This window comes from Micropterus dolomieu, linkage group LG03 (genome assembly GCF_021292245.1).
Source record: "Micropterus dolomieu isolate WLL.071019.BEF.003 ecotype Adirondacks linkage group LG03, ASM2129224v1, whole genome shotgun sequence".
Lineage (NCBI taxonomy): Eukaryota > Metazoa > Chordata > Actinopteri > Centrarchiformes > Centrarchidae > Micropterus > Micropterus dolomieu.
The window spans coordinates 14,346,371-14,365,529 of NC_060152.1; the positions used below are offsets into that span (position 1 = coordinate 14,346,371).

General features: G+C 39.8%; 2 protein-coding genes across 4 annotated transcripts; one reads left to right on the forward strand and one right to left on the reverse strand.

Moving 5' to 3' along the window:
* Window positions 1-54: 54 nt before the first annotated feature.
* rbfox1l (RNA binding fox-1 homolog 1, like) lies at window positions 55-17,654 on the reverse strand. 3 transcript variants are annotated; one of them, XM_046043889.1, is made up of 13 exons: window positions 16,392-16,547; window positions 15,581-15,775; window positions 9,047-9,283; window positions 5,768-5,947; window positions 5,599-5,652; window positions 5,414-5,506; window positions 5,261-5,330; window positions 5,112-5,171; window positions 4,865-5,003; window positions 4,733-4,772; window positions 4,569-4,636; window positions 3,406-3,487; window positions 55-3,305 (listed from the first exon to the last, which is right to left on the reverse strand). In XM_046043889.1, exons 1-13 carry the CDS (start codon window positions 16,494-16,496, stop codon window positions 3,261-3,263), a joined length of 1,368 nt encoding a protein of 455 aa, XP_045899845.1. In that variant the 5' UTR covers window positions 16,497-16,547; the 3' UTR covers window positions 55-3,260. The 3 variants fall into 3 exon arrangements, with proteins under 3 accessions (XP_045899845.1, XP_045899848.1, XP_045899847.1); XM_046043892.1 differs by lacking the exons at window positions 15,581-15,775; window positions 16,392-16,547 and adding an exon at window positions 17,366-17,654; XM_046043891.1 differs by lacking the exon at window positions 15,581-15,775 and having other exon boundaries at window positions 16,392-16,545.
* rps9 (ribosomal protein S9) lies at window positions 16,548-18,958 on the forward strand. The gene is made up of 5 exons (XM_046043893.1): window positions 16,548-16,566; window positions 17,403-17,515; window positions 17,644-17,766; window positions 17,962-18,148; window positions 18,705-18,958. Exons 2-5 carry the CDS (start codon window positions 17,419-17,421, stop codon window positions 18,880-18,882), a joined length of 585 nt encoding a protein of 194 aa, XP_045899849.1. The 5' UTR covers window positions 16,548-16,566; window positions 17,403-17,418; the 3' UTR covers window positions 18,883-18,958.
* Window positions 18,959-19,159: the final 201 nt, after the last annotated feature.

Sequence of the window (19,159 nt, forward strand, 5' to 3'; positions counted from 1 at the left end):
ACAAGAGCACAAGCATTTGAGCAGTTAAAAATAATCTGTCACAGATCTGAGGAGTCAGATTTTGTACAGAGTTTATTGTAAAATATAAATATTGAGTGAGAGGCACCTGTGACACTAAGATTAGATACGGATATGATTGAATACTTCACATTGAGAATTTTCCTTCCAAATTTTAATTTACATTTATTTCAGCCAGCACATTTGAGGTATGAGATGTAATCAAAATGAATTAAGAAGTTGGAAAAGAAGAGTTTCATTATAGGCAGAAACATTTGGAAAAGTTTAAACTAAAGGCGAAACAAATACAGCAGTAAAAGATGTGAAACGATATGCTATTAGAAAGAAGGAAAGAACAGCAAAGGATTGAGCTTGTGAAGTATAAACGGAAAATTAAGTAAATGGGCAACTAAAATGGAGAAGTTTTCAAGGTTGAAAGCTTTATATACATCTAAAGAAAAAAATCAAACTAAGATTTCTGCATAAACCACTAATAAAAGCTTTGTTATGAAATTGAGCCTGGTTGTGAAATCAAACATTTTGAAAAGCAAAGAGCAATAGAACAACTACTGATGAAAGGGAAATGAGCAAAAGTAGAGATCAGAATTATACATTAACAGGTAAAGAGCAAAAAGTTAATTTAATAAGATAATAAAGCTAGACCTACACACTATACAGGAGCAGCAGTGTGAAGAGAAAGTTACAAGAAAGATTGCGGTCAATTAGAGAGAAAATATTAGTTTTAGAAAGTATTCGATCAGTGCAACTAAAAAAAAAATAATGAAACCAGTGAATTAATAAGTTTAGAAAGTGCAGAAAACAGAATAGTAGACAGACTAAGGCTAAAATTTCCTGTACATGTATATACATGTTTTGTATAGTGGTGCAGAGGAGGACAGAAGCAAGAAGGATTTAAAAAAAAGCTATACTAGAGGGGGAAAGAAAGTGAGGTGACAGGGGAGTATGCATTGAAATGAGAAAAAAATAAGCACAAGTATGAAAAGGTAAACACAAGCAAGAAATAGAAGGAAAGAAGCTGTTTCAGTTTCTGTATTCTGCCTATGGGAATGAGCCAGACATTTGATGTGATAGGACGAAGAGTCATTCTGGCATCACAACTAAAAGGTTACTTTTACATACTAGTGAAAGCCTGGTTATATGTGCCCAACAATGTGTTACTGTATATGTGATGTATCCCTAGATTATCTTCATTGAGCCCAATTCAAGGAACACAGGTTATGGTAAAACGCTCTGCAAAAGACCAGGACATCATCTGTGTTTGTAAACAGTTTTATCATTAAAGGTGAGTAAAAAAACAACATATATCTCAAGTCTACAGCTGTCGAATTCATCTCAAGTGCACAGTTTGAGAATTTGTTAAAATAAGCTTCTTTTTTTTTTCATGAAATGAAGCCTGGCTATGAAATTAGAGAAATATTTTGAATAAATATACTATAAAGAGCAGAACAACTGCTGATGAAAGGGAAAGGAGCATAAGTAGAGATTATATAAATAAACTCAGCAGACAGAGAGAGAGAGAGAGAGAGAGAGAGGGAGAGAGAGAGAGATCTCAGCATTAACAGGTAAAGAGCAAAAAGCTAATTGAATAAGATACTAAAGCTAGACCTACATGCTACACAGGAGCAGCAGTGCGAAAATGAGAAGAGCATTGAAAAGAGAAAGTTATTTTTAAAAAGTTACGGTCGATTAGAAAGAAAATATTATAACTATACCTACTACTATTAAAGAAATCATGAAACCAGTGAATTAAGTTTAGAAAGTGCACACAGTATAGTAGACAGACGGAGGCTTAATTTCATGTACATTCTACACATATGTACGTGCACGTGGTACAGAGGACAGAAAGATAAAGGGTTTAAAAAATCAATACTAGCAGGGTAAAGAAAGTAAGGCAACGAGGCAGTATGCATTGAAATGAGTAAATAAGTAAGTAGGAAACGGTAAATGCAAGCAAAGATGAAGAATGAGCTTGTCATCGCAACTAAAACTTAACTTAAATATCAACTTAAGGCTTCTTTAGCAACAGAGCTGCATAGAAACAACAATTTGGTTGCTTGGAAAATGTTACGAATCAATTAAGGACAGAAGAGAAGAGAGAGAAAACAATTTTATTTAGAGGTAAACATCAAACACAGCAGAAAAGAGTGGAACAGAAACAAAAGACAAGGCCGTGAAGAAATTATCAATACAAGTCAAGAAGTCATTCAATAGTTCTGAGTGAAGAAGGAGAGAGAAAATACAGGAAAAGATGAAAAAAGGCAACCTAAGAAAATGCTAGAAGATTCTGCTGATTGAGGCCTTTATTCCTCAGTTTGTGTGAGTAAAGCACAGCAAAAGACCGCTTCTTACTGCTACTACCAGCTCTGAATGTGTATAACTGTGTGAGTGTAAAATAGGGGGGTATGTAGCAGCTACGAAAAATAAATCTTCCCTAGAGAAATTACAGAACGCACTGGATAAGGCATCAAGCTCGTCAGGTGGTGAGCTACAGAGCCACAGAAACATGTTAGTAGATTTATGGATGGAAAAGTGGAAAGAAAAGAAGGCTCTGCAGAACCAAAGATACAGGAAGCGATACAGAGTTAATAATGACAGCTGTATTAAAAGCTACATGTGTGAGAGGTAGATTGTTAGAAAGGCAAAAAAACAAAATAAACAAATCATATGCCAACTATGGAGACAAACATTAGTTCTGTTTGAAATAATGATACCAGTGTCACAGATGTCTCTCAGTCGACTGGGTAACTAAACTAAATGTTGTTGGTGCATGACCTCACACGCATATGCTCACACACGCACGCACGCACGCACACACACACACGCACATCAAAACATTGTACAAAATGTTCTTTTTTTTTTGTAGTTTGACCCGTGAAACTTATTACTCACAAAAAGTAATTCTCACAGTATTTTCCACCTGCTCTAGTGTGAGCCATCTACCAACATCAGCACTCTTTAAATTCAGAAAACAAAAATCCCTTAAAGGTTTTTAAGCAACTATATATTACATAACATCCTCGTCCAGGTACTCAGTACTCATCGGTAGAATGGGCAGTAAATGGGTCCTACAGTATTTACAACTTCAGTCTGTTTAGTCTCTTGAGGAGAGGCTGTGATGAAGACAGGAGGAAAAACCAGTTCCAAATTTAAGGATCTCATAATCTGTCCTGCAGCATCCACGGATCGGCCAATCCCCAGAATTCCAGAGAGACGCCCCCCTCCCACTCCTAAGCCAGGGCAGCTCAGTACGGGGTGAAGCGGTTATATCCTCCTCTGTACAAACTGGCCTGTTGACAGAAGCAGTGCAGCAGGTGTGACCAGGGGCTGTTGTTAACTGCACATGTAACAAGATAGCTTTCAACAGAGCGCGTGTGTGTTTTGACTCACCATTGTACCAACTCCATATGTCGTTGTTGGTCCAACCGAGTGGTGATAGGGATCTGCAGCTGTCGTATAAACCCGTCCGTATCTGTTCAACAACGTCAGAAGCAGATGTGAATGTCATCTGCAGTAGCCAAGACTTCAGACAAGCTGAGGTCACGAGTCCTATGACCCCCTGTGCAACCCCAACCTCCTAATATACCTTCTTTATTCATTAATTTAGCTGATCAATCATATTTTGTTTGTAAGTTCTCCCTTAATTATAGCTTTAAAAGTTGCCAAAACCTTTTATTTTTTATTATGCCTAAAATAGTGAAAGTGAAATCTGAATTAAGTTTTTAAAAAACTGTCATGTGTAGTTTGTGTGTAATCATAGACTGAAAGCCACTTAACAAGTCCGTAAAACCACCAAACAGAAACAATACCAAGGACATGACCTCAGTGGCTTGGACTGCTTATTTACTGTTACTATCTTTGATTGGATGTCAATTAAACATTTAAATTTCTTTTCTACTTTTACCAACTGATTGGAGGTTAAAGTATAAATCTTAGTATGTATTTTTATACACATTTAATCTGATAATCTTTTACTACCTTTTGATGGTTTTCAGGGATCCACGAAGCATATTGTATGCAGTCACGGTAAAGATGTGTTTGTAAATATTGCAAGTGAAATGTTTGCTTGTTTGAGGAAATGACAATCCTTTAGGCACAAGCCAGTATCTTTTCTGAGAAAACAGTTTCTTTACAACAGTTCACGAAATGGTGTGTACCAGTTTTATAAGTTTAAGCAACAAAGATGTGAATTAAAAAACATGTGCATTATACACAGAAATTTAATTCCACCAAATCACTTGTGAGACATCTGTGTTTGCAGGTGAAAGTGAGTTTTGAAATGTGAAACAAATATCACATTATGCTCAGTGAAAATGTGAAAGAATGTATCAGGAACCTGAAATTTGATTTATGAAGCAGATACTGATATTTGAGAGTTCAGCAAATCAGACACAATTGAAAAATAATCTTGTCAGGCTGTCTGGTGTGTAATCGAGACATATTTTGGAATTTCTGGCCGATTTGACCGAAAGACTTTCCATCCCTTGAAATAAAAGCTGATTTTCTGAAAACCAGGAACGTCTAACGTCTATGTGTGGTGTTTGTCTGCTTACCCATCACTGTAGGTTGCTGTGGCAGCAGACGCTGATTGAGCCACTCTGTAAGCTGTAGGATAGCCACCCTGCACAGGAAAAACATGGTTATAGCTACAATTATAGCTATAGCTCTTTAAAACATCTTCAAGGAGGAAATGTGCGAGAAGTGTGCAGAGACTCACATAAACTTCTGCTCCATACAGTCCATCCTGATATACAACCCTGAAAAACGTGAGGAAAAACAATATTAAAGTGTTTATTAGTGAATGAAATGAATGTAGACCAGGCACTGGTACATGGACACAGAGTCTTACCCGGGGTAGGCGGGCATGGCAGCAGGCGTGGCTGCAGCAGAGCGAATCGTGTTGTAGACGGTTCGGCCTCGACCACGCAACGCAGCAGAGCCCCGGTAGGCCAAGGTGGGAGTTGCTACGGGGTACGGGAAACTGGCAACTAAAGAAACAGAGAGGGAGAGAAACAACAATTGGTAGGAAAAGTAAAACCGTACAATCCTGGTGGTCTTATAACAAAAATATATCACTGTTACAGAGAAGGACTTACCTGTATAGAGTTCAGGTGCGTACATCGCCCCCATGACAGGATTGATCTTCCACCCGGAAGCTACGCACAAACCAAATGAGAGTACATTTGTCTTCCATAAACAAAAGCCTGACAGTGAAATGTGCAAAGATTAAAGAGGTGTGTCTTACTTGAAATTTCACCGTTCACAAGAGGCGTCTGGGGCTTCTTGGTGACCACTCTCGCAGTGGCGTTATTAACCTGGGGAACAGTGGCAACGATGAAGGATAAAAATGCAGAATGTGAATGTGGAAACCTACAAACAGTGACAGATTCTCCCTCACCTCGATCTTTCTCCCTTCCACAATTGTCCCATTGAGCTTTTCTCTTGCCCGGTCAGCCTCGGCTGCACTCTCGAAGGTGACAAACCCGAAGCCCTGTGAGTTCACATGGCCATTTTGTTTGTTTATGTTCTGTTATTGCTCATTAAAATATTTTTCAAGTCTGATAATATTTCTGTGGTGCTCACCTTGGACCCCCTCTCATTGAAGATAATTTCGACATCAAGGATCTTGCCAAATTGCTGAAAATGGCAGCGTAGGTATTTTATGTAAATATAACAGATTTATTATTTATTTATAAACAGTTTAATTTAGTTTACCAATCTGGACAACAGTTGTATATATGCATTGTCATACCCCGAACATCTGGCGGAGGTCTGGGTCTCTGAAGCGGAACGGGATGTTGGAGACGTGGAGGCGTTTCGGTTGGGCCTTACCTGACCCTTCCTCATCACTCCCACTTCCTGCTCCGCCCCCTGATGCCACAGACACGCTCAAAGACTGGGGGTCAGAGGTCACAGGGGCCAAAACATCCTCCTGACAGTGAGAAAGTTTGAAAACAGGAGGTGGAGAGGAGGAAGCAAGCACGTGGATAGAAGAAGAATGGACGTGAAAGAACAAACAAAAAACAGAGAGGTGGAAAACAGAGACGGAAAAAGAACGAGTATGAATGAGATGAGAGTAGGTGTGAAGAAAAATCGGGGAGAGGGCATCAATAGAAAAGCAAAGAAAGAAAGGGGGGAAAAAATCATAAAGTCAATTCAGAAAGCAAATTAAGCAACTTCTTTCAGAGAATTCTGTTTGTGCTGAAATTCAGTTGCGTAAGCATCACATGGCATTAGGCAAAGATCATTTTCATAAAGTCAGGTGATTCAAACCAAAGAGCATTCAGCAACCAGTGATCCCTCTCAGGCAAATGTGAGGAGGCATGAAAAGGGCTCCGTTTTAGTGAGGCGTCTTTGAATACATGCCTGTCAGAGAGTATAAAGACTGAAGCACTGTACAATAACAATAAAGATTATATATCTGACACTAAATCACTTAAATAAAGATTGAGCTCCCCTGAAAAACAAGAAAGACTTCTACTTATGCCAACTTGCCTTTAAATTTAACTAATTAAAATTGCCCCATGCAGAAAAATTCAAAGAATAATGTGCCAAAACCAAAACATTCACTATCCCACAATGCACCACGATGCTAGTATGTGCACCTGTGTGTGCGTGTTGGTCAACTAGCATCATCAACCATTGCAAAAAAAAGAAAAAAAAAAGAAATTTAAAATATATACTTTTAAGACAAATGAATGAGTCCAAACAAGAAAGTGAGAGTGAAAAGGTCTGCAAGAAAGAAAAAAAAATGCTGAGCTTCAGCAGTGAGAGCAAGAGAAAGAGCAGAGTGCATTGGACAGAAAAAGAAACTTTAAAAAGCAAAAGAAAATATACTGAAAAAGTTTACATATGTGAAAAAATTGCAGTCCTTTATGCAGAAGTGACTTGAGTATTAGCTTTCTAGTACCAAGAGGCAGATAGTGGAAAAGGCCTCAGTGCAGCAGTGAAGAGTAAAATTAAACCAAAGTAAACAAGGCAAAGAAGGTGCGCAAAAAGTTTGAAAAGGAAGAGGGGGATGGGGGGTGGGAGTCAAAGGGGGCAGAGTTTAAAACTGAAACGTTCCACAAGGGTCAGTCTGGGGTCACGGTGCTGCTTTTCTGCCAAGGGTTAAAGGTCATTTGTCAAGGGAACAATTAATAAGTTGTGGATAGACAGAAAAAAGTCACATTCACACACGGGAGTGTTTTACACACATAAATGCACACAGGATTACACTACGCTGGCTTGCCATTGCTAGCTACTGTAGACAGCAGACTATCACATCCACCCATACACACACCACAGACAGGCTACAGTGGAGGGGAGTGGGAGACAGGGAGAGAGGGTTCAGTTGGGTGGTGGTGTCATGTCACGATGCAGAACTGTGTTTCTGGACCTGAGCGATATTTCAGAAGGGGGAAAAGGGGTCATCTGGTCAGCCTCCCCCTTTTGACCCCCTCCCTCCATGGCGACGTCTCAACTTTCCCCACGAAAATCAGCACGGACCCAAGTATGTCAGGGGCTCTAGTAATAAAATATATAGATGGGGCCACAAAACACCATTTATGAGAGGAGGAAGAGAGATGTGCTGCAGCAGGACACAGAGCTGACCTGCCACACAGATCAGACTAAAAACACCTCTGTCCTTATCAAAGCGGATGTTTTCATGCCTGAAGGAGATTTGATTAGTGTGTGTCTTATCTTTACTGCACTGCAAAGAGTAGAAACATTAACTTCTGTCTACACAGAGCCATAAAAACCTTATTATCTTCATAAAAGCCCAAATCTGCCAATATTTCAACCTGTTTCCAAATGATGAAGGATTTTCCAGGAATTGCTAACAGCTCTGTGAGGTACTTAGCACAGTGGTGCTTTATGAGCTAAACGTGTTGTCAGTATGCTAACATGCACACAATGACAATGCTAACATGCTGATGATTAGCAAGTATAATGTGTACCATATTCACAATGTTAACACTAGCACACTAACACGGTGAAACTGAGTTTATCGTGTTAGCATGCTAACATTTGCTAATTAGCACTAAACAGAAAGTACAGTAGAGACTGACGGGAATGCCATTAGTTTTGCAGGCATTTGGTCATAAACTGAAGTGTTTGCTGACCTGGAATTTCGACCTGATGAGTGTGCTAGGGGAAAAGTCAGAGGATTACCAAAGTCATTAGGATTTAACCCTCTAGAGACATTCATTTTTATATTGATATTTCACTCAAAACCAAAAATGTGAACCTCTCCTGAGGACCATGAATATCCCTACAAACTTTCATTGCAATTCATGGATTTAGTCGGACCAACAAGCAGACCAACATTCCCTAAAGGGATAAAGGGATTATTTATTGGAACATGTGGATTTTTATTGGAAACAGGTTGAAATAACTGTACTGCATGGGGCAGATGTCTTCACTTAATTTAAGAAAATAAGACTTTAAGGACACAGTTACAGACTAAATGGCATTAAAAGAAACAAAAAACAAACATTCTTGAATTAACATACAACTGATTTCTATTATATTTCAATTTACTTTTTCACTTAAGCAAGAAGTCACAAGTAAATCCTTTTCTATACCCTCTATCAGAAATCATTTCGATTCCTGGATTGGATGAGCCACAGAAACAGAACATACAAAGTGTATGTTGTACATCCTCTATGCACTTAACTGTCTTAAACCTAAACTGTCAGTATCAATACAAGATTTCACAGCTACAATCGTAAAAGGTGACCTGCTTTATAGTCAGATAAATAAGACACAGGGGATAAGAAGTGGGGATTTATTTTCAACAACAAATTCCCACTCAGCTGTCCCTCTCCCCACCTACGGTGAGCGGCATTCCCGTACATGGACACAACAGTGGAAGTGGAGCTCTAAATATAGAGGGAAACTCTATCTGGCCATATTCCTCTGATAGGACATATGGATGTACTACCTGAAGCAGCAGGGCTTCTTGACACATTAACGTACTGCAGATCATATTTTATTGGGGCATGAACTTCTTGCCATGATGTGCATTCCTTTCGCAAACTGTTCTTACCGTGTTACTGGATGTCAGAGCCTCGGCCCCGTCGAGCTGAGGGCCCTGATAGACTCTGAGTTGTGGATGTTCGGCGTACTCTGAGCCACCATGTGCAGAGCTAAAATCAAGAGGTGGCAGTCTGCCCGCAGATGTTGGCGGACCTTGACCTGGTGGGGGGTAGGAGGGAGGAGGGGCGTAGACCTGAGGCAGGGTGGGGTCGCCACTGCCTGGGCCAGCCTCCTGCGTGGGGCCGCCCTGAGGAAAAGAGAGAGGGAAGGAGGAATTAGCCACAGACAAGATATCAGATGTCAGAGGTGTAAAGAGGTGTGAAAGTATTTACCATGTTGTTACTTTTTGAGCTCTTCTGCTTTCACAACAGTGAATTGTTATGGGTCTTTCCAAAGTGAAAGAAACAACATGTATAACATGCCACAGACTGACAGCACCATATCAGTGTCAGAAACAGAGGTTGTAACTTTATTACGCAAATTTAATTCATACAAGGTTGCCGGGCCAGAGGGCCTTGTAGGGATGGCTTAGCTGTTCAAATTGGTGCTGTGTTTGACAGACTATTCCAGCTGCTCCTCAACCCTAGCTCAGTCCCAGTTACTTAGAAAACATCTACGATCATCCCTGTTGCAAAGAACTCTCACCCCCCATTCTTAGTAAATGCGTGGAAAAGGTTATATGCAAACAGCTCACAGCCTCACTGAGCGACCAAAGAGGATGCAAGCCTGACAATGCTTAATGCTGTATCACAACATCTAGATAAGGCTGGGGCATTTGCACAAGTTTGAAACATGGACTTTTTGTCAGCTTTTAATACAGCCCACCCAAATACACTTATTGTCTTTAATCTGCAGCCTCACATGTGCAATAACAACTGCCTTACTTTAATGAAGTACACAGATGATATGGCTCTGGTAGCCCGCCTGACTAATGCTCAGTCTCTGAACACGTATGTGGACTATGTTGCAGAACTGACTAAGTAGTTAAATAGGAGCCATCTTAAACTCAGCGTTAATAAGACCATCATGCCCCACCCACTGTCCAAGCCACTGTGGATTAATGAGTACCCAGTTTCAAATATCATAGCACTGTAGTAGAGCAGACCCTCTCTTACCGTCAGGGCAGAGGTTCAAAGTTCCCTGTGCGCGGAAGTGACGTTTTAAAGAAATCCTGGTTATTCCCATTGCCATTGTGCAGCTTAACAACAGCTGAGGAGGAACACGGACGTAATGGGCTGAGCCAGCATATAGTACTCTATATTTAAATTTTATTAATTATTAAGTCATTTTAATAAATACATTGTTTAACTCCTACTTCTAGTAGATATAGTACATAATTTTACTATGTGCAATTTTACCACATCTATTGTGTTGTCTATTTATGTGCACTTATATGCTGCTCTCTTTGTATGCCATGTGTCAGTGAAAGACAAATATCCATTATTGCTTGCCTTAAGTAATCTACATAACTTAATGTACATTTACTAAAATGCTACGCTTGAGTACAATTTTGAGGTACATGCCCATACTTTACTTGAGTATTTTCATTTTCTACTAGGCCTAATTTATACTTCTTCTCCACTACAGTTTAGAGGGACACAATTTAGTTTTCACTCCACTACATTTGGCAACTTCAGTTACTCTGCAGATTTAGATTAATTTTACAAAATATAATAGACAAATATATAAACAGATAGCAGTATATAAAGTAATTAAAATTCGCTCCACCTTTACCAGCTGCAACATTAAAGTGATGAACATAAAATGCAGTGTTCATCACTTTAATGTTGCAGCTGGTAAAGCTGGAGCGAATTTTAATTACTTTATATACTGCTATCTGTTTGTATATTGCTTTACTTAAGTAAAATTTTGAATTAATGACTTTTACTTGTAACAGAGTATTTCTACATTGTGGTAGTAAATGCCAAATAATGCTATGTTTTAAAACTAACTTTTTTTGGTATTAGACAGTCAGACTAAAGAACCCCATCTCTGGGAAATGTAACAGGTGTTTTTTTTAAACTATTTCCAGACATTTTATCAACTAAATCAAGAAAAGTTAATTGAAAACATAATAGATAGAAATATAGATAGAAATAAGTGTTAGTTTGTTTTGAGTGACTGAAAACCATGACTTAGACACATTAAAAGTCTGGATCCTTGCAGCCTCTTTTAATCCAAATCACCATAAAAACCACCAAATTTGAACTCCTTGAAGTAAGAAACAAATATAATGTTATAATGTTAGCACGCATAAAGACAGGCCTGAACTGCACAGAAACAGAGATGAACAATCATCCTATACAGTCTTGATACAAGTGAATAATCCAGTTGGGAGCTAAAAGCATTGTCTTACCCCTTTACTCCATTCCTCGAGCTCTGCTGCATTGTCCAACAACTGCAGCATGTTTTAATGCCAGCTCACCGCCCGCCTCCCGCACCATAAGTTCTACTCATTGACCAATCACATCAAATGATTGCCAGAGCAAAAGGACCAGGAGGCCACACCAGCTGTGATCATCTGTAACTGTCAATCCCCCCCCCCCCCCACACACACACACACACATACACACTCACACACACTGCCTTGACTTTACACACTCGTGAACACACACACTCCAGCCCAGACTGCAGATAGAGCTCATAAATAGATGAGGTATTTATGAATGTAAATGCTTCTACAGTTGCAAGACAGTACATGATGCTAAAGGTCGACTCTAAGAATAGGCCAACGTGGTTTTATTACTTTTAGAGGGTAATTTTCTTCAAACAAAATATGCCAACCTACGTCTACTTATGCTATGTGGGCTTTGCTTGGTTGCCTTTCAAATATCTCAGTGCTTTTACCTTTAAATTTATTTCATCTTCATATTCTGAGGGACATCTGCTAGATAACCAGTATACATATTTAAGAATGATAAACAGTGCTTTGTTGGCAGGAAAGGGTGGAACTATTATACAGATAATCACATCATAAAAGACATGGTAAGTACATTTACTCTAGTGCTGTATTCAAGCACAAATCGGAATTACTAGTACTTTATTAATTTCTAATCTTACTTATCTTTATGCTAAGATAAGCTAACTGGCTACAGCTTCATAATAAACAGACAGATGTGAAAGTCGAATCAATGTTTTCATCTTGTCGGCATATTTCCTAAAATTCAAAATTCAGGATCAAACGATTCCTTTAATTGAGCTTGCTTCCATACCAGCACTAATATTTTAACTTAATCAAAAGGATTACAGGTTCTTCCGTCTCCTGTATCCTAACGGAGTGTTAAACTTATGTGTTGCTTTGCAAGCGAAATGCCTCGTGTTTGTCAGCCAGCTTTAGGATTTGAAAGGATCTCATATAATTAAAAACAATCTCCACTGTCATTTCAAAACCTCTCAGATATCCCTCTATCAGCTGCTGCACTGAAGAGGTGTGAAAAATGAGAGACATGTCGATGCAGATAGTACAATAAAGAGGGAATTGGAGAAAGCACGGTTGAAGAAACATTGATTGTAGGTCAAATACATGAGCCAAGATCTCAAACTGCATGAGCTAAAGTTTCTAGCTGGCAGCATTAAAGTACATCAGACCCCTATTTTGTTTTCTTTTGTGAATATCAGTTTTTACCATCAAACTGAGTATTAATAGTGCCACGCTGAACAGATTACTGAAATTTATCATTCCTCATTCTGTCAATGTGTAAATTATTGGTTCTCACACGGACAGGGTTTATAATCCACCAGCATCGGTAATGCACCCAACTAGTGCGTTTTGAGAACTTTGTACGTTTGTAGAACAAGCACTGAAAATGGAAGAAAGCAATGACAATGATTAAACTGCAGCTATGGATTTACAATATTTGATACAAATGTTTCTGTCTAACTGAATGTTTTTGTTTTGTCATGTAATGTACAGTATGTAAACAAAACCAAGAGCCTATAGCATTGCCAATGGCTCTGAGGCTAAATGCACCTGCATGGCTAAATGACAATGTTGAAATGTTGATGTTAAGTGGGTATTTCAGCTTCCCATGTTCACCATCTTGTTTTCATGTGCTAGCATTTGGTCATGAAAACCAAAGTATTGAAATTAAAACGCTGACCTGATTATGGCGCTAGATGAAAAGTCAGTACATCGCCAAAGTTATTTCATCTTGAGTGGACATGAACAAGTGTACCAGATGTTGATGCCAATCCATACAGTACGTGATGGAACTTGGAAATCTAGAGGAAAAGTCGGGGGATCACTTAAGTCAGTAGTATTCATCCTCTGGAAACCATGGATGTTTGAACAAAATTTCACAGCAATCCATCCAATATTTGTTGAGATATTTAGGTAAGTCTGGACCAAAGTGGTGTACCAACCGACTACATGGCATTGCCGCCCCTTTAACCACGACGCTAGCATGGCTACAAAGTGTTTACGTTGTTATGCAAGATATACAGGAAATGTAATGAATTTAAATGGAAACATTTTCGTAGATGGGCCTACAGTACTATCAAGTTTATTGTTGTCCGTCCTCATTCTGGAAAGTACAGTGTAATGAGGAGTTCTCCGAGGCTGTGACTCTTCATCACCCCGCAGTGCAGTCATTCATGGCAGCGTTAGCTATAATATCATGCTGGAACATTTTTCCAAAGATGTCAGCGCTAACTTGTGCCTGTATTGTTATCTCAAAAAAACAACCAATGTGTCTTCCTTCACCCACCACACAGATAAAAAAGTGACAGATGATTGAAGATAACGCAATCTGTTAAGATATCACTACCAGTCGTCTTCTCTTGCTTTGTATTCCCACAGAGTGGAACTACCAGCCACCGTGCCTGATTCAGTATCACAGTGTCAGCAGGCGTACAGACACTTAGTCCCCCCTCCTTGCAGGCTTTTTTAAAAATTTCCATTTGTTCCATCTTTCTCTCGTCTCCCTCCTCAGCTGTCAGCTTGTGTTCAGAGGTCAACGGCTCTGAGCCAGGTGTCTGCTGGGACAGCTGCCAAAGGATTTACACACAGATGACACTTGTGCAGATGTGGCCTTTTAGTACTGGCCAAGTTACAAATGTTAGCAAACATGTATTAAATTAAACAAAATATTCCCTTTTCCACTACCCGTTCTCTGAATCCTGTTTTTTCTCATATTCAGGTTCCTTTACAAATATCTTAAAAATATGTTTTTGGCTTTTATTAGTAGCTGATGATGAAGAGAAACAGTAAAGATGGGAGACACAGAAGGCAAAGACAGACATGTGACAAAGGTCCCTGACTTGATTTCAAACATGCACAGATGCTTTGCTTAAATCATACCGACATTTCTGGGGGAAACTACTTGAGCATTGCTCAGTCCTTGGAAATATAACATTTTAAAGTAGTAAAAACTTGTGCCAACACCTTTCAGAGAAATATAACATTCCTCAGTCCTTGAAAGTCTTCTTTTGGTCTCTGCCACCTCCAAATGGCTCTCTACACCAGTTGTTTCAAAGTACTCATCTAAATTTTCTTAAATAAAACAAAAGTGAATATTGTGCTCGAACAGCTAAAACACTCAATATCTAAATGCACAACAGGCAGGTTTCACACCTATTCTAAGCTCAGTTGGCGGCAGAAAACAAGATAGGTGACAGAATCTCCTCCAGTGATTATCTGCTCAGGAGAGGAGGGCTAAAAATACAGCTGGTGTGAAGTGCAGAGACAAGGTGGAGAGACACCAGATGCATTGTGGCATTAATGGTATGTCAGGGACACTTAAAGTCTATTGGCCTGCAGCCTGCCATCACTGAGACCAGTGGACTAAAGATAACCCCAAATGTGTCCTTACTATTAAATAAATAATATCTTTTGCAATCAGAGTACTTCACCCAGCTACAAGGCTTCTTTGATTGGGCATTCACTATTAAGCAATACATCACTAACCTAAATTAGATTATAAGATGCATCTCATTAAATCAAGGAAATAAAGGTCCCTTGGTTTCTGGGGAATTATATTTTTTCTTCCTCTCCAAGAACATGTTTTTCTGACGGTTTATTGTCTACACTGGCATTCATTTCTAAACTTAAAATAAAAACTCATTTAGAGCTGAAATAATTAGTTGAAATGATTGTTTCAGTAATTTTTTAAGCAAATATGTTACAAATCCACTGGTCTCAGCTTCTGAAATGTTACTATTCGCCAAGTTCATAAATCCTTTAATCCTCTATGATAGAAAAATACTTAGTTTGGGTCAGATAAAACAAGACATTTTAATAAGTCAATTGAGTGATGGCCATTTTATCTCCCAACAGAAACACTGAGAAGATAATCCGTGAGATTAATCTGCAGTGAAAATAATTGTTAGTTATAGCCCTAAACTCCTTCAACTGTGGATCCAATTTTTATTATTATGACACATCCAGTCTCTTATTATCTACCCCTGAATCCTGTGTCACCTTAAATAACGACTCAAAAGCTCCCAGCTGCCTGACAGGCTGCACATTTGATGACGCCGGCTTTTGAAGACAAACATTTCTGTGCAGTAACTGAGGAGTTCACAGAGCAAATTAAGGAGAGTTTACCTGAACTATGCTGGGATAGCATGTGGTTGTCTGTGGGTAGACAGGGAGTCCATAAGGCTGGAGAATCACAGTGGGTGAGGAGAGCATAGCCCAAAAACCACGCACAAGGAGACAGGGATTGGTGGAAGATGGGAGGAAAAGGAGAGCAGGGGAAAAGGAAGGGTTGATATGGACGCAGGTGAGCAGGCAATCAGGCTGGGGGGAAAAAGAAGAAAAAATCTCAACAGGAGAAAACAGAAAATCCAAGAGGGCAAGAGGAGAGAAGGTTAAGAGTCTATTTAACCTCGCAGATGAGTCAAAGAAGAAAACACAAAGAAAGTCCACAAAACAACTGACGCCTTGTCCGGAAAAGACAGGATATAGAGCAGTGAAAGAGAAAGCCAGTGAGCTTCTGTGTCCATCAGTTGATCATGCAGCTTGACAGACAGAAACACATGCTCAGGGTCCCATTTCATAGTTATATAAATAGTCACCCATGTCCTTCTCTCTGAGTTTACCACCTCACCACCCCTCACTCTTACATACTTAATCATGCAAGATTTCTCACTACTTGTTACACACTTGTACAATAACAGCCAGTTCAACAGGGGTTTAATAAGAGAAACCCCTGAACCCAAAGCAGGCCATTTGACTCCTCATGTACGTTACGTTAGTTAGCCTAAAGTTATATGCTCCGCCATTTAGAATAACAGTTTAAAGTATGTTATAATTTTCCAGGTATTATTTAATATTAAATATACACACATATCTACAGGCAAGTATAAACACACACACACACACACACGCACGCACGCACGTTTGACGCTAGTACCTTCAGTGTATTCAGCTGTTTTCTGTTTGACCAACAGAGTGCGACAAGACCATTATTCCCACTTCCGTTCGGGCGCACAGTGGCATTATGGGATATGTAGTGCATGCTTCGACAGTATAAGTAAATGGGAAGTTCCTTTCTCGTCCTCTTTACTACGCGAGCCTGAGCGAGACAGGTACTGTTCGTAGCCTCATGCTACATCATGACACAAACAGACAGCTTTTAAGCCTTTTTGATGCACATACGTTCATAGGTAGAGAAAGGAAACGTAGTTTATGTACGAATATTGCTTTTAAATACCCACCGCATCATTTGCTTTGGAGTGAAAAGCTGATTCGGCTAAGCTAACGCTAACTCGTAACCTGTTACAACGTGGTGCGGTGTAGCTGCGGCCTAGTCATATGGCTGAGAAGTCACCGGTTTCTGACGCACGTTTAACGTTACAGGATATATTATAGTTACAGTCGTATTTAATCAGTATTATTAGTATATCAGTATTTTCTAGCATAACACTTTCGTAAATTGATTTTTCCACACATCGCCGTTTCTCTTAATATTCAGTACAACTGTTTCAGATGGGAGGTTTAACGGCAACTCTACCAGAAATGTAAATTGCATTCCTGTGATATTGTGTATTCAAATCCATTGTGCATTTGTACGAGTTTGTAAGATGGAAGAAGTTGAGAAACTGGAATGCTTGCAGAATTAGTTACATATCCAGATAAGAACATTTGTTTACCAGTGCGTGTATATACTCTAGTCTTGTAAAATTAATTTGGCTGCAATTTCAAGCTGACCTCTGATCCAGTTTAAGTCGATTTAAAGGATGTCTGTTTTTGATTGGAGAGCTTGGATTGTGGTGTGTGTGTGTGGTTTGCTGTAACCGTATCAATATTGGTGTAATGGCTGTTCTTTAAAGCTTGCTATGAATATTTATCAGTTTATATTACAATAATTAACTCTAATTTACTTACACTGACTAACCTCATGTCTGATGTCATGATGATGCAGGCACTTCTAAGCCGCCATGCCCGTTGCCAGGAGTTGGGTTTGTCGCAAGACATATGTCACCCCGCGTCGTCCCTTCGAGAAGTCCCGTCTCGACCAGGAGTTGAAACTCATTGGTATGCTGTGATTTTATGATCAAGTATGCAATAAATGAGTCTACTTTTAAAACTGTATTACGTTATACCCTCTGTTACCCTCCTTGGTCTAGACAGCAAAGAACTTAACTGTCTTACTACTTTTTAAGGCGAGTATGGCCTGAGGAACAAGCGTGAGGTGTGGAGGGTGAAGTTCACCCTGGCCAAGATTCGCAAAGCTGCCAGAGAGCTGCTCACACTCGATGAGAAGGACCCCAAGCGTCTGTTTGAAGGTATACGGTATACAAAATTTAAAATGCGGGCGTCAGTGTATTGGCCGATGATTAAATTATCAACTTGTCAGACTTCTCTCTGGTGTCACGAATTCCTCGTCAATGAGGCCAATGTTACTCTACTCAAATTGCCATATGCGCACTGTATATGCTGGTATGTTTGGAATTGCAAATGACACCTGTCTGGTTTTCCAGGTAATGCTTTGCTCAGACGTCTGGTGAGAATTGGTGTGCTGGACGAGGGTAAGATGAAGCTGGATTACATTCTGGGTCTGAAGGTTGAAGACTTCTTGGAGAGGAGGCTGCAGACGCAGGTCTTCAAGCTCGGACTCGCCAAGAGCATCCACCATGCCCGTGTCCTTATCCGCCAGAGGCACATTCGGTAAGCTCCAACACTCCTGGGGAACAAACCCCAAATAAAGGGTCACAAGTCTTCTGAGGGACTCATCAGACTCTCTTAATGCTTCCCCTTCCATCAGAAGACCATCAACTTGTAACGCTCTCGGCTGAGATCAGTTAAACATTTCAGCAAGGTCACTTCGGTATCAAAACCGTATACCTTGTCAGTAGACATTGCCCAGAGCCAATCCTGCCGCAGAGGGCTTGGACTGTGCCATTGAGGTGTTATGCTGTCAGGTAAGGTTACAGGATTGCACCTCGGGCAATTGAAGTGTTCAACACTTCATGTGTTGTCTCAAATACTAAGGCTGATGATTTAAGATTCATGTGCTCAGATTTTCTGTGGTGTCACGAATTCCTCGTCAATGAAGCCTGCAGTAAATTTATACCGTTAGCCCTTCTCCCAAGTTTACGATTAATACAGTTGGATAAAATATTTTGGCACTATCATCCAGTTACATTTCTCGCTTTTTAACAATTTAAAGCAAAGTATAAAATGGACTATTTGGCTTTCAAATCTCCACTATTTGTCTTGGCAGTGTGCGCAAGCAGGTGGTGAACATCCCCTCCTTTGTGGTTCGCCTGGACAGCCAGAAGCATATTGACTTCTCCCTGAGGTCTCCATATGGTGGTGGACGCCCAGGCCGTGTCAAGAGAAAGAATGCCAAGAAGGGCCAGGGTGGAGCTGGAGGAGCTGACGACGAGGAGGAGGATTAAGAAGGATGTCGTCCAGGGAGTGTGTTGTGATACTTCCTGTTCTGTCAGATTTCAATAAATGTTTGGTCTAACCAGAGAAACTGAGTATGTTTTTGTCCTTACAATATTTGCTCTTGTGAATTCTATATGGTTACAAGTTGTACTGGTTTATATTGTAGCATAATCATGGCCATATGAGAAGTCGTATTGTATCGTAAGGGGGGAAGTATTTCACTTTCAAATGAAATGGCAGATGCTAGTAAGTGGGATGGCTATGAATGTCCTCTGTGTTTTCCTT